The following is a 14,317-nucleotide window of genomic DNA, read 5'->3' on the forward strand; positions in this document are numbered from 1 at the left end:
ATATGTATTGAAAACGCCTGCAAGTTCTCGAACACTTGTATATGGACGCTCCAATTGGGTCGCTCAATACACGCGCGTCACTTCCATGTGTGTGCAGTGTGTACATGAGAACGACCAGGGAGTTGTGTCATCGCGCATGCACACTGCCTTATCCGCTCTCGTATTATATTGTACGGGGCCACAGGGCGACAGCAGTAGAGTACGCACCGGCGCCGGGCGGTGGGCTGTGGTGGCGGCGGCGGCGCTCGCGCCAGGCGTGGCGCGGCTCCGACTCGCGCGAGTCCGACGACCACGGGGACGCGCCGGCGCCCAGCACTGCCCAGCGCCCTGAGCGCCCAGCTCCACGGCTCACGCATTTTTCTGGAAATAATAATAGGCCTTTACATCTGTAACAGATGATTTAAGCAGCGTCACTTGCGTTCGTGGCTGTGTAGCCCAATTGGAGAGAAAATCCCGCGTCCACATACGCGGCAAGTGTATGCCCCCCCAGGTGGACGGGGGTTGAAGGACAGCTCGTGATCGCCTTTTATCTTTCGAATAAGAAAAACCAGGTATTGTCGTGCTCGGATTGACTGTCATGGACAGCACGACGCCACATAGGTCGGTTTTCGGACAGTTGCTGCCGCTGGTTGCATGGGATGTCAAAGGCAACCATGTTACGCTTCACGCAATCTTTAAAGCGCAGCATAGTTCGAAAAATTAGATCTGGAAACAGACCTTAATAAGTACTACTACTAGGCTGGCGGATAACCCAAAATTAGTTTTGACCTCCAACACGAGATCAAGCCCCTTTACTCGGTCTTGAGCGGTATCGCACCGGGTTTCGCCGACGCCGAGCTCACGGAGGCCTACCTCCACTCGCGCCAATGCGTATACCACAACGGACATCTTGTCGTGAGTAAATACTTCTCAAGGTTAGGTATTTTACCAGCTTCTGCATTATACGTGCTCGTTTTATTGTCTAAATTGAGTGTCTAAACACATGTCTAAATTTGAATCCTTAGAGGAACAGGAGTTGCGCATTCAAACACGAACAAAAAACATTAAATACTCCTTCTGTCCTAAACTTCAAGTAGTTGGGCATAGTGTGAGGTATCAAGCGGTCAGAATATTTAACCAACTACCTGAAAACCTGAAAGTCATTACGGATCATAAAATATTTGGTAGGCATTTAAAAATGTTCCTATTGAGGGGGTGCTTCTACAGCATTGATGAAATATTTACTTGTACAGATTAAGCTGATTTATTTATAATTTTATTTTATTTTTTGAATCTTAATTATTGACATGTTCCGCATTATTTTAGAATTTAAAACTGAATGTATTAGTTTTTAACATTTTTTTTTTTTCATTTTACATGAAATGAAAAAAAAAACTCTCCACAGAAGAATCAAATTTTCTCGTCATTATGACCATGAATTTATTTGCTAAAAAGCTGAGGTAAAAGTTGCAAGTCTTCAAGGCCAATCGTATAGGCCACAATAGTGTGCTGATTTCACAATTGATGACCTATTTGTAATCAAAAATGACGGACATGCACTTTATCACAAAATGTGGATGTCGTTGGTGCTGAGGTTTTCGGGGTGTGGAGGTTTTCGGGGTGCTGACTTTAAAATTGATAATCTATTTGGACTACTTTTGTTGCATTGTAAATTTCAAATAAAGAGCATTATGTTGTATGTTATTCTTACCCTTGGTGTACTTCTGCCTTCTCTTTACCCCCGGCCCCTTCCTCCACGTGAAAGAAGGACAGACTGCTGCTCTCAATTCTTACCTTTAGTATCCGGTGAAGACCCGCTAGCCACGTCGCTAATAGACCCCGTGGACAGCCTCTGCGGCGGCTGAAGATCCCTCACTGGCGCTAGTTCCACCGGTTTCTCTTCCACCTTTACTTCTTCCTTCTCTTTCACCACTGGACTCTTTCTAAACGCTTCCTCCACGTGCGTAAAGGACAGACTGCTGTTGTCAATACAGTCGAAGAAATCGGAATTATCGAATCCATCTGATTTCTCATCCGATCGCTTTCTTTCTTTAGGCGCTTCAGGTGGTAATGATTCGAATTCATCTTGTGGCTCTGTGATAGTTATTTCACGTAACGCCGCGTATCTATCGTTAGTATCTTCATTTTTAACTTCCGTATTATTTTCTCTGGGCGACACTGATCTTCTAGATTGTTCTATTTGTAAATTCTTCATAACGGATTTAATGTCTTCGATTTTCGCGTCGATTTGCGTCGGTTTCGGACTGACGGATTGTCTGAACATGTTGAAAGAGTCTAACGTTAGTTCGTCTAATGTTTTTAGAGGGCTACGATTGTTTTCCTTGACTTCCTCATTGGCTATGATGATATCGTTTATGGCCGCTAATTCTTCTTTTTCGTCAGAATCTTGTTTAGTTTCTTCATTATTCTTATCTTCGATAGGATCTAAGATGGATTTGGCTTTTAGTTCTTGCTCTTGTATTTCTCTAAAGGCGGCATATCGGTCGTAGCTTGGGTTGGCTTTTTTGTCGAAATCGTCGAAGTTAGCAACAAATTCGCCAGTTTCGGTTGGAGCGAAATTATCTTCAAATTGTGGTTTAAAGTCTGAGGCTATGGACGTAATAGTTGAGGTCGTTGGAGGGGGCTTGTCTGATATCGTGGTCGACATTGGTATTGAAAGTGGCGGTCTGTCTTTTTCTTTATCTGATTGCGAAGGTTCTATGTGGATGTGCTGCAAAGAAAACCATTTTCAAAATGAGTATCATTCAATATTGTAAGCTAACATTTCAGAATCTTAGTTTTTTATTGAGGTAAAATAGTATAATGCATATGTAAATTGATACAGGTGCTGCTGTTTCCTGATAAGAGTCAAAAATTCTGCCGCTAGATTACTTCAATCGTCAAATGACTTCTGATTAGCAGAAACGTCTGCAATCGAAACAGTGGAAAATGTCTGCCTTGGATAGACTAACTCAGGCTGGATCAATATTCCAGCTCTTAATCAACCAAAGCGAAATTTTCCACTACTAAGGTCAATGGGACCCGTAGCGACATCTACCGTAAGAGTGTTAATAAACATTTTAGCTAATAGGCGAGTTAATAAAGTGTATAGCTACCGCTCTATCGTTGTCCGCAGCGAGGTAGGACCTGAGGTAATCCGTGAGTTGAGGTAGCGTCATGGACGACAAAGTCGCTGCAGGAACTCTTAACCTGAAAAAATGTTTTAAAGCTCAATTGTGGGTCATCATCATCACCAAAGACGTGCACTGCTTACAAAGGCTTCTAAGGATCTCCACAGAATAAATAATAGGACTTTCGCACAGAAAGAACACTTCCTACAAAATAGAACTTCAACAGTAGTTCAGGGTCGAATCGTGTTATCCCATTTTAATATGTTACACTATCGCTTTCGACTACTTAGGGTTGTCAAAAATTACGTAATTATCTAATCTGAGCAAAGCGACGTCAAGTTGTACCAACCGTGATAATTGCTAGGTAGCAATGCGAGCTAAACGTTGCCGGAATCGCCCGATAGGGAGCGTCCAACAACTACCATAAAGTTCGGTCTTAAAGCTCCCCGTCCCAGCGGTTTCCGCCGACCTTCTCAAGATCGTTGGTCCATTATTGAGACCAGGGTGGCTAGCCGAATGGCACAATCGGGGCCTGGCCCCGTAGCCGAATGGCATTTCTCCGACGCCAAACGAAAGCGATACGCCGCTGGCTCTGTCGCGCCAATACGCAAGCGCGATAGAGATAGATATCTACTAGCGCTTCGTTTCGTGAGCGTTTCGTGAGCGATTGTGCCATTCGGCTAGCCACCCTGGGGACTTACCATGAAGTACTAAAGCCGTTCAGTTTAGGTTGAGAGGAAAAGCACAGCACTATAGCAGTTATGTCTCTGTCCCTTTCTCTCGACCTAAACTGTCGGCTTTAGTACTTCATGTTAACATGTAGACAGGGGCCACGCGTCTTTCGTTACGCAGTCGCCACTAGACAAGCCATCCAGCTGCTCTCAGTTATTAGATCAAGGCCCAGTGCCATTTCCATTAGCTGATTGAAGTTTCTCTAGGAGATATACCCCGTAAAATGGTAAGGAAACTTTACCTGTGAGCTAGCTCCTCCATACTGCAAGTGAGTAGTTGACTGAGGGTGATGTCGAAACGTCGAGCGGCGGGTAAAGGCGGCGGCGCGGGCGATAAGTACTCGTCTTCACTACTCGTTGTGGCGGCTGATGATAATCGTGGCTTCATGGTGCGGTCCGCCTACAAACACGTGTTGATTTAGAATTATATATATGTATCTCTTTTTAAATCTTAGTTAATATAGTCAGCGAATAGTTGTAACATTTCAGCACTTTTGCCCTCTTATGATTGACGATCGCATAATACAAAAGAGATCTTGGCCAGACGAGATCCTGACAGCCTTGAGAAGGCGTCGATCGTCGGACCAGTGGAGGGCCATCGTAAAAGAGCCGGATTGCCCACGCGCTGGTTCAGCACAATAATGAAGGTCACACGCGTTGGGCTCCAGGGTTCCTTTAGGAAAGCAAAAGATCGGCCTGCGTGGAGAGCACTGCAACGTACATGAGGCTTCCACGAAAAAGAAGAAGAATACAAATGGTTTCTCTTTAATCTGCTAGCGGTTAGCAATTGCCACCAACACCAAACACGTGCTATCAAATGTTTGCCAAACAGTTTGGTGTACTGAGAAGGTCGAGGTTTAGGGTTACTCTGAACTCAATTAAGAGTCGTTTAAGAGTGAGAAAAGTGATGCTCTCTCTTTCTCACCAGTTACCAGATGTTCTCTCTTTCTCACCGGTCAGCATCGGTGGCAATATTTGCTCAATCGTTGGGGAACGAGTTGCTATAGAGGGAGAGAAGGGATGCTTACCAGAGGCTCTCTCTTTCTCGCCGGCCGTGGTAATGGTGGCCCCTCCTCCTCTATCTGAGGGGGTCGAGGCGGGGGGCGGGTGACGGTGAGTTCCCCGATCTTCTTAGGTGGTAAGGGTGGTGGCGGCGACGCGCTTTCGGCGTTTAGCTTGGAACTGGGCTGTGGACGTTGACGGATTGTGCTTGTGTCTGTGTTCTAGAACATTCAAACGGTGTCTTAGTTTCGATCAAAATCACAGGCTACATGGATTAACAATGTTTTTGTAGTATGTACAATGATTTTTCAGACTGCTAAGTCCTAAACACAAGGTGGTTTTTGCACAAAATTTGTTTCGCTTATAATTGCTCCTAGCTTTTAACCTTTTTGTCAGAATTTCTGTTCAAAAGTTTGGATAGAATGGCCCTTATTAGACTTGTGGAAGAGGGCCCTTTTGACACGGAAAACCACTTATACTCGACGAAGCGGCCTTTGATTTTGATATAATTTCCGCTTCTGAAGAATATGTTCTAATCTGTTATGATTCAAAATTAGAAACTTTACCAAGATGCCACTTCTACGTAAATTATTAGGTAAATACAAACGCTTCAGTAATCATACAACATATGTATACCATACCTGTCTTTGTAGCCTAGGCGACTTAGGAATGGGCTCAGGCGGCAATGTGACCTGCAGCGGCCCATTGAACACATTCTTCCCCTCCGTAGGTACTTGTGACTGCGTTTGTGGTTGCGACTGCGATTGCAGTGACGCCTGCGACTGCAGCTGCTTCGGCCGCGATTCTCTCTCCCTCTCTCTCTCAAGGCTCCTTTCGTACTCCTCTCGCATCGTAAACGAGTTCTTACTCCGCCTCTGCTTCGGAAACTCCTGCATACTCGTAAACGGATCCTCCTTAAACGAGTCCGAAAAAGGATCAGTGCTGTCAAACGGATCCGTCTCTTCGAACGGATCGATTTGCGCGAAAAAATTGCCAGCGGAGTAAAGCGGACGTCCGATAGAAACTGTCCCACCAGAGTGTCTAGTTAACGACGTCATGGTAGTTTGCCCGTACTCTTGCTCCGTCATTTCTGTGAGTAGAGACTGGGTAGGGACGAGATCTTTGAGTACTTTCTTTGGGGGGTTTTTGAGCTCCTGAAAGAAGAGTTTTTTGTCAACGTAAGGTTTACTTCGGCCGGTGCCGAGGGGGTCTAGTTCGGTGAATACGTCGTAACCGAGCGCCGTCGAGGTCCGGACCTGTAACACAGGTTGGGGTCATTCGGCCCGTTTCTCAATATTAGGCTAATATAAATAGGATACGTGTCATTCTGTAGGTGTCTGTTTCTATATCCGTATATCCCAAATGCTAAAAAGGTAATTAGTGTCAAATCTTAGAAATCAAAAGAGTTTTATGCCAAATACTAAACAACATAGCACAGGATATTATAGAATTCTCAAAAATTGTGTCTAAATTAAGTGCCGATTATATAAAGTTCTGAGTCCGAACCTATAGGCGATATTAAAACTATTGTAGAAGTAGATTTGTCACAAATAATCTAAATATATAAAAGAAGAGACTGACTGACTGACATATCAACGCACAGCCGAAACCGCTGGTCCTAGAGTTTCCAAATTTGGCACGTAGGTTCCTTATAAGGTGTAGAGGAGCACTAAGAAAGGATTTTCAAAATTCACCTCCTAAGGGGTGAAATGGGGGTACAAAGTTTGTATGAGAAAACAATATTAGATTAGTACGCGGGAGAAGCCGCCGAAAAAGCACATAAAATAGTTTGTTTGGGTGGGAAACACGATACGACAAGCACAAAGATAAACAAAAACAGTATAGCCACCGTACATTAAAAACAACATTGAACATTTATTAGGAATTGGAACGAATACCACCGGATATCCGAATACAATTTCGATTATTAGAGGGCTTGATAGCATTTATTTACATACATACATACCTATAATCACGCCTGTATCCCATAAAGGGGTAGGCAGAGCACATGAACTACTAAATTTCAGTGCCACTCTTGGCAAAAAGGGGTTGAAAGCCTACGCCACAATTTAACCCATATCCCACAGTCGACTTCTACGACACCCACGGGAAGAAAGGGGGTGGTGAAATTCTTAACCCGTCACCACACGTCCGACATTTCTGGAACACCGATCCAATCCAAACCTTCAAGAAATCAGCTCAGAAGATCGCAGATTCGAGTCCCGCCTGAGGACTCATGAGGAGTACGTTTCCTTTTAATTTTAATATGTAGGTAGTTTCTTTCGCAGACGTTACTATTTGATAAACAATAAATTTAACATTTTCTTTAGTTCCTCATTCCATCATCATCATCATCATGTCAGCCCTTTATCGCCCACTGCTGAGCATAGGCCTCTCTTCTAGTACGCCATGTATCCCGGTCCTGAGCTAGTCTCATCCAGTTGTGACCCGCAACCTTGCGGATGTCGTCCACCCAACGAGCTAACGGATGCCAAGCGCTTCTTACGGCCCAGCCACGACATTGGTCTAAGCGCGACAGCGGTGAGCGGCAGCCATACGTGCGAATGAAAAGTCCCATCGCTGTGTCTCGCTCTAATGTATGGCCGCCGCTCACCGCTGTCGCGCTTAGACCATTGTCGTGGCTGAGCCGTTACGTCTGTAAGCGGCCACCATTCCGTTAACATTTTAGTCCACCTACCATCACTCTGCCTAGCAACATGTCCCGCCCAACTCCATTTTAGTTTGGTAATGACGAAACCAACGTCTTGCACTAAGTCTACATTCATTAACCTATCAGTTTAGTATTTAGGATATAGAAACAGACGACGACACTACACTAACAATATTAGTCTAATATCGCAAGTAGAAGCGACAGAGACGGCGGTGCTGGGTACTACGGTGGACTCGCTTTGTGGAGTATTGTCGAGAACTCGGGGTAAGCGCACATACACAGACAACACTCACGGACATGCATTTGTAGGGGCTCGGTTTGTAGGGGACTGTTCTCGAGTGGTATTAGACTAGTGTGAAGTTATGGAAAAGTAAGATCAGGGTCGAAAGGAACAAAAGATTGTCGCTCCAGTGTAAATAAAAGAGAGAGCGAGCGATTGATATTGTCCCGGATCTGTAAGTTCACATTTTTGATGTTGCGATGTGGCTAAGACGTATCGTTTGCCAAATCTAACGATTAATTTCGAATTGGTTGAATCGATTAGGCCCTATGTACAAGGAGGCGCTTAAACAAATATACGATTTCTATCAACATACTGAAATGTCATTTGAAACGAAATGACAGACTCTGCCACAGCACTAGATTAAAAATAAAAATGAATGATAAATGACATAATAAGTAAATCCTGCGTGATAAATTAATATCGTAAAATACTCATTAACGAAGATCCGCAAAATTGTAACATGTTAGATTATGTTTAAAGTAAGCGAAATATTGTTTTAAGTACTTGATTTTTTTAAATATTATTACAGGATTTTATTTAAACTTTCATTAGGTTGCGCGAGTTTACGTTGACCAACGAAAGAAAGATGTAGCAAAAAAAAAAACTACACAAAATATTATATGTATTATGGGAAATAGTTTCAGAAATCATGTTCACAGTTCACCAATTTCAAAATACTTTTTGAAATAATAAAAATGTGTATGTGTTTAGTATGTCTCTAAGAAGGAAATAATAACATCGAATTCTAACTACTATTCAGTTACGATGGGTTAATAGCAATTACTGGGCGATACTTGAAAATACGTTAGATACATGCATCATGAAGCCAAAAAGAAAATTATGTGATATGGATTCAATTACTAAAATCATTACAATATTTAATTTTACTGGTATGTCCCAGAGCGGCAAAAGTAGATGGCTGGATCTTATTGAATAATATAAGTTGTATGAATAGCTCTGTATGGAAATATTTGTGTGAGTACTTTCTGTTGCTCGATGATTATGATATCCCTAAGACATGCACACTAGCGATTAATATCGAATGAAGCCATGCCATGGTGATTATAAAATGGAGGTTAATGTACGATTCAAGCAGCTGAAATAAACTAAATTAACCAATGAATTTAACCCTCTATACAGTAGTTACATTCCAAATTTCAATTAGCGCTAAGTATGCTTAGGCAGTGGGGCAGTGTGGTAATGACATAAAAAAGTACACTCTATTGGCAACTTCTACTTAGTAGATTTTACAGGATTTATTTCGATAATGGATAAGGGCAGCTACCAGATCGTGCTGCTACGCGAAAATCTTTTGAAGACCTTCCTCCGATTATAAATGAATGAAGGTTGACGTTTACCGATTTTGGTAACGCTAACGATATGCCTACTTACAGATTGCGAAAATTTATTTTGACAAACTTTTTCAAGCAATCAAATCCGTTGTCAAAATACACGCTATTTGTTTGACCTTGATAGTAGTGGATTCATTAATTAAGACGACGCCATTTAAATTTAGAATGTAACTACTTCAAAGGTTCACATTTGTATGAAACTCACCGGAGCTTCAGGCTCTAACCGCTGCGGCGCCGGCGGTTCTAATTCCGGCGGCAGATCGAACGGCAGTTGCGTCTTATTGGGACTGAAGACGGTGCGCGGAGCGGAGGAGGTAGCGGGGGCGGAGGAGGTAGCGGTAGCGGTCGCGGAGGCGGAGGAGCGGGTACGTGTGGCGGTGCTGACGCCGGGGGGCGGCGGTAGGAGACCTTTCTGTAAATATAAATACGCGTTATATGTAGTGTGTCAAGAATTGCTATATATTAAAGAATGGGGTTCTTGCTCCAAAGCAATTTATCCATCATCGTGAATGAATTAACCTGTGACGGCACTGTAAATGAGTCTCCAAAGGGATCCGTGGGCGGCGTCAGGCCCTCAATTTGCGACAGTCCCCTCAAATAACTGAGTTCTTGTTGCAAACCCACTAGTTCTGCGACACCCCTCCTCAAAGAGTGAGTTCTTACTCCAGATCCACTGGTTCAACTCCATTTTTCACAAACATGAACAAAAATGTCACGCTAACTTGTGATGGCACTTATAAACGAGTCTCCAAACAGATCCGTGGAAAGCGTGAGGCCCTCGAATTGCGTCAGTCCCCTCCCCAAAGAACTGAGTTCTTGCTCCAAATCCACTAGTTCTGCAACACCATTTTCACAAGCATGAACAAACTATCACACTAACCTGTGACGGCACTATAAAAGAATTTCCAAACGGATCTGTGGACGGCGTCAGGCCCTCAACCTGCGTCAGTCCCCTCCCCAAAGAACTGAGTTCTTGCTCCAAATCCACTAGTTCTGCAACACCATCTTCACAAGCATGAACAAACTATCACACTAACCTGTGACGGCACTATAAAAGAATCTCCAAACGGGTCCGTGGACGGTGTCAGGCCCTCGACTTGCGTCAGTCCCCTCCTTAAGGAACTGAGTTCTTGCTCCAAATCCACTAGTTCTGCAACGCCCCCTTCTGCTGTGTCTTGGCTTTTTGGAGTCGATGTGCTTGTTTCGCCGATTGTTGTGATATTCTAGAAATAATAAAAGATTTGCGTATTATCAAGAACTCTAGAATCTAGAATTATTCTCAAAACGTAAAGGTAAGAATATCAAACCCAAATTTTGATATGTAACTAGACCAATCTGACGCATATTTCACATTGAATAATAATAAAGTGCTAACAAATAGTAGCCTACCAGTTTACACACCAAAAGAGAGGCGCCTACGTGATGAGGTGTACCAGAGACAGGGAGCCAAATATCAAGGGAGGACGGGATCAAGGTAATCCTCACAACATTTCAGAAGAGAGTATAGGTACCTATGACTTCTAAAGGGCCATCTTCAAAATGCATCACCCCTATTTTCATATATTGAGTATCACCAGTTGCTACGGAAAATATGGGTACCTATTGTGTTTTTCACACGCAGTTGCAATTACTAACCTAACAATCGTTTGACTTTTCCTATGATACGAAAGGCAGACAAATCATTAACGCGCTCTTTCCCATCCGTTAGATAACGTTGGTAATATCCGCGGAAATAGTCTGTGGCTCCGTTTTCAAGCTCAATCGAAATGGCTGCAAGATTTGCCGGTTGCGGCAAATGGCAACTCGACAAGCTTATTAAGAGCATTTTATGAATCATGAAGCTATCTACCGTCCAGTAAAATTCAATTCAATTCAAAAACAGTCACCAAAAATCGTTCTAGTACACGAAACACTAAGTACAGTCAGGGGCGGCTCACTACACGATTCTATCGCCGCGCTACAAATATATGCCAGCGAGTTCGCGGCCCATTCAATGGTGACTACCTTCCCGCAGCGCAATAAAATTCAATGTCGGCTGCTCACCTGCGGTCCGTTTCTTACTGTAGGTAAGAATTTAGAATGACGATATTTTGTGAATATCAAAGGAGTGAGCCTTCTGTACTTGTAACTGTTATATTATTATGCGGTACAGTCGAGTTCATAAAATGTGTACATTTCATCACCTTAACTCGTTGCAAGAAGGTGAAAAAATGTACACATATTTATAAACTCGATTATACGGTACAGCTCGTAGAATGCTACATTCATAAAGAGATTTTAAGTTTTAACGCAAAATTGTACTTCATTCCTCAAAATATAAATACAGTAACTACGAGATGAGTGAGACACAGTTCGTTGCGTTGCAACCAGTGTAGTGATTCAGTCAGGTATGTACTAAAATTGTCTTATTAGCACCTCGAGGCGAAACGCGGTAAGGCGACGCGTAAATAGAAATAAACCTAGCACAAATAATTAGTAAGTCTGAGCAAGGACAATATGGCAATATTTGTTACGAGAGATAAATGAATATCTGTTGAGTTTTGCAATTAAAATAAAAACTAAAAACATAAGTATCGCTCCTGGCAGGAATGGCTGAATATAAAATGTCGCACGTCAAAATATCAGTATCGGGTGTTTCCTTTTTTCATTTTCAGGTTCATTCATTTCAAGGTTATTCTGTATTAATTTCTCATTCGGACTTTCCTCCTAAATTGGCGTCAATTGATGTTAGTTTCTAAAAATGTAAAACTTTCAATTATTTCAATTAAATGCAAAACATTATAATGTAAAAAAAGATTACAAAAATTGTTAACAATACCACTTTCTTCCTCCTATAAGAGAACTGGAACGAGAGCAAGCTCTTCCTGGACATTAAAGCAACCAAAACCACCACTAAAATTACACAAAAAACTTTACTACAGTACCAGTGGCGTGGCGACGATACAACACGATTCCCTACGGGTACCCTAAAATTCCCAGTATCTGTAGAAGTCCATACAAAACAGATGACGAATACCGCTCGAAAATTTTCACGCCACGCCACTGCCAGTACCAAACCTCTACTAAAATTACACAAAAATTCCCTTTACTTCAACTGTTTTCTGGCTACTGATGGACGAATAAAGAGCGGTATGTATTGAATGTTATTCTGTTCGCGTATTGACGGAGACAATAATGCAGTGTTTAAATATACGCCGGACATTGCACATGCATCGGGTTACATCCTTTTTAGGGTTACGCAGTCATAAACGAAAACGAATAACCTGAACACAAAATTAAAACTTTGAAAAAAGAACCCCGACATAGTTTTTTTAATACTACGTCGGTGGCAAACAAGCATACGGTCCGCGTGGTGGAAAGCGGCCACCGTAACCTATGGACGCCGAACCTATGGACGCTATAGTGAACCGATTTCCATGAAACATGGCTGAACAGTGAACACTCACACTCACAGTGAAGAATTTAGATTAGAGTTACATTATTATTTATTTGCCATTTAAGTTTTATTACCTTAATTAAATATATTATATAATACCTTACGTAGATAATAGATTTAAAAGTTAAGTATTATCTACATAATAGACTTTTTTACACTCATTTTAGTTTAGTATTTCATTACTAAAAATGTCAAGTTATAAAAATCCTCTTCAAATAATAATAGTGTTTCAGACGACTAATCATTACACAGCACTTATGTAGGTAGTTACTTTATATTTCATGCCCCCGACCGTAACCTGCGTTACGCAAAATATCGCCAAATACAAACGCCGTCAAGGGACTGCCTTGTACCACATCTCGGACACTGGCGATCAAATATATGAAAGAGGCGCGTTCCTAGCACACATTCTAAGCTCGTGTAGGTGAACGCGTACCATGCTTGTATGAGTGAGATATGACAGGTTGACGGTTCGCGTTTTTGATAGGCGGAAACTGTGAGGTAACCGAGAGGGGGTGGGCGGCGCTATCAGCGGGGAGCGGGAGTGGCCATACTGTACGGTAGTACTATTTCTTATACTGTGCTTGTACGCTACCTGGGTACGTAGCCGAATGGAACAAACGCTCACGAAACGAAACGCTCGTAGATATCTATCTCTAACGCTATTGTGTATTGGCGCTACAGAGCCAGACTACCTTTCGCGGCGTTTCGTTTTCGTTTCGCGTCGCAGAAATGCCATTCGGCTACATAGACAAATGCACAAACGCTTACGATAATATCGTTATCGTAGCTAGCTATCTCTATCGCTCCTCCGTATTGGCGCGACAGAGCCAGATTGCGTTTCGATCGGCGTCTAGCGTCATCGACTGCCATTCGGCTACGGTGCCTGCCCTTTCATAAAGACTGCATAAGTGCATACGTTATAATAAGGATCTCTCACAACCCACACCTTATTATTACCACATTAAAGTAGAACTTATAATGCAAGGACTGAGTCATAATCTGGATCGAGTTGAATGTACAGCAAGCAGGTTTGAAGTGGGAAAGAATTTGTATATTAGAATTACGATGTACTGGTTTTTTAACCCCCGACGCAAAAACGACGGGGTGTTATAAGTTTGACGTGTCTGTCTGTCTGTCTGTCTGTCTGTTTGTCTGTCTGTGTGTGTGTCTGTCTGTGGCATCGTAGCTCCCGAACGGATGAACCGATTTCGATTTAGATTTTTTTATTTGAAAGCTGTGTTAGTCGGGAGTGTTCTTAGCCATGTTTCATGAAAATCGCTCCACTAGGTCGCGGTCGGGGGTTTTTCAAAATTTTAATTTTGTGGTTAGGTTATTGCGTGTAATGTTATGATGGCTTCAAGTGTAATTGCGAATGTAGAAGTTAGTACATAAAATGTAGTTCAATGACTATCCATACTAATATTATAAATGGGAAAGTGTGTGTCTGTTTGTTTGTCCGTCTTTCACGGCAAACGGAGCGACGAATTGACGTGATTTTTTAAGTGGAGATAGTTAAAGGGATGGAGAGTGACATAGGCTACTTATTGTTTTTTTCTAACCCACCATTTCCCTAAAACGGGGGGTGGAAGTTTGTATGGAGCCTTCCGCAATTTTCAAATTTAATGCGAGTGAAGCCGCGGGCAAAAGCTAGTAATTTATAAATGTAACAAATCGAATCACAGTCCAACTAGAGATTTGGATAAGTTTATGTACCTACCTAATATTTATT

The 14,317-nt window shown here is 42.5% G+C and overlaps 1 protein-coding gene across 9 annotated transcripts in view; it reads right to left on the reverse strand.

Moving 5' to 3' along the window:
* LOC125234369 (protein disabled) overlaps positions 1 to 14,317 on the reverse strand; it is a 47,582-nt gene that overhangs the window by 12,125 nt on the left and 21,140 nt on the right. For 7 of the 9 annotated variants that reach the window (XM_048140566.1, XM_048140561.1, XM_048140562.1 and 4 more), the window contains 8 exons: positions 10,187 to 10,372; positions 9,355 to 9,561; positions 5,485 to 6,099; positions 4,870 to 5,064; positions 4,084 to 4,241; positions 3,096 to 3,189; positions 1,774 to 2,710; positions 208 to 360 (listed from right to left, as the gene is read on the reverse strand). In XM_048140566.1, the coding sequence (XP_047996523.1) occupies positions 208 to 360; positions 1,774 to 2,710; positions 3,096 to 3,189; positions 4,084 to 4,241; positions 4,870 to 5,064; positions 5,485 to 6,099; positions 9,355 to 9,561; positions 10,187 to 10,372 (2,545 nt within the window). The remainder of the gene's footprint in view (positions 1 to 207; positions 361 to 1,773; positions 2,711 to 3,095; positions 3,190 to 4,083; positions 4,242 to 4,869; positions 5,065 to 5,484; positions 6,100 to 9,354; positions 9,562 to 10,186; positions 10,373 to 14,317) is intronic. The other 2 variants (XM_048140567.1, XM_048140568.1) reach the window with 2 other exon arrangements.

This window comes from Leguminivora glycinivorella, chromosome 16, assembly GCF_023078275.1.
Source record: "Leguminivora glycinivorella isolate SPB_JAAS2020 chromosome 16, LegGlyc_1.1, whole genome shotgun sequence".
NCBI lineage: Eukaryota > Metazoa > Arthropoda > Insecta > Lepidoptera > Tortricidae > Leguminivora > Leguminivora glycinivorella.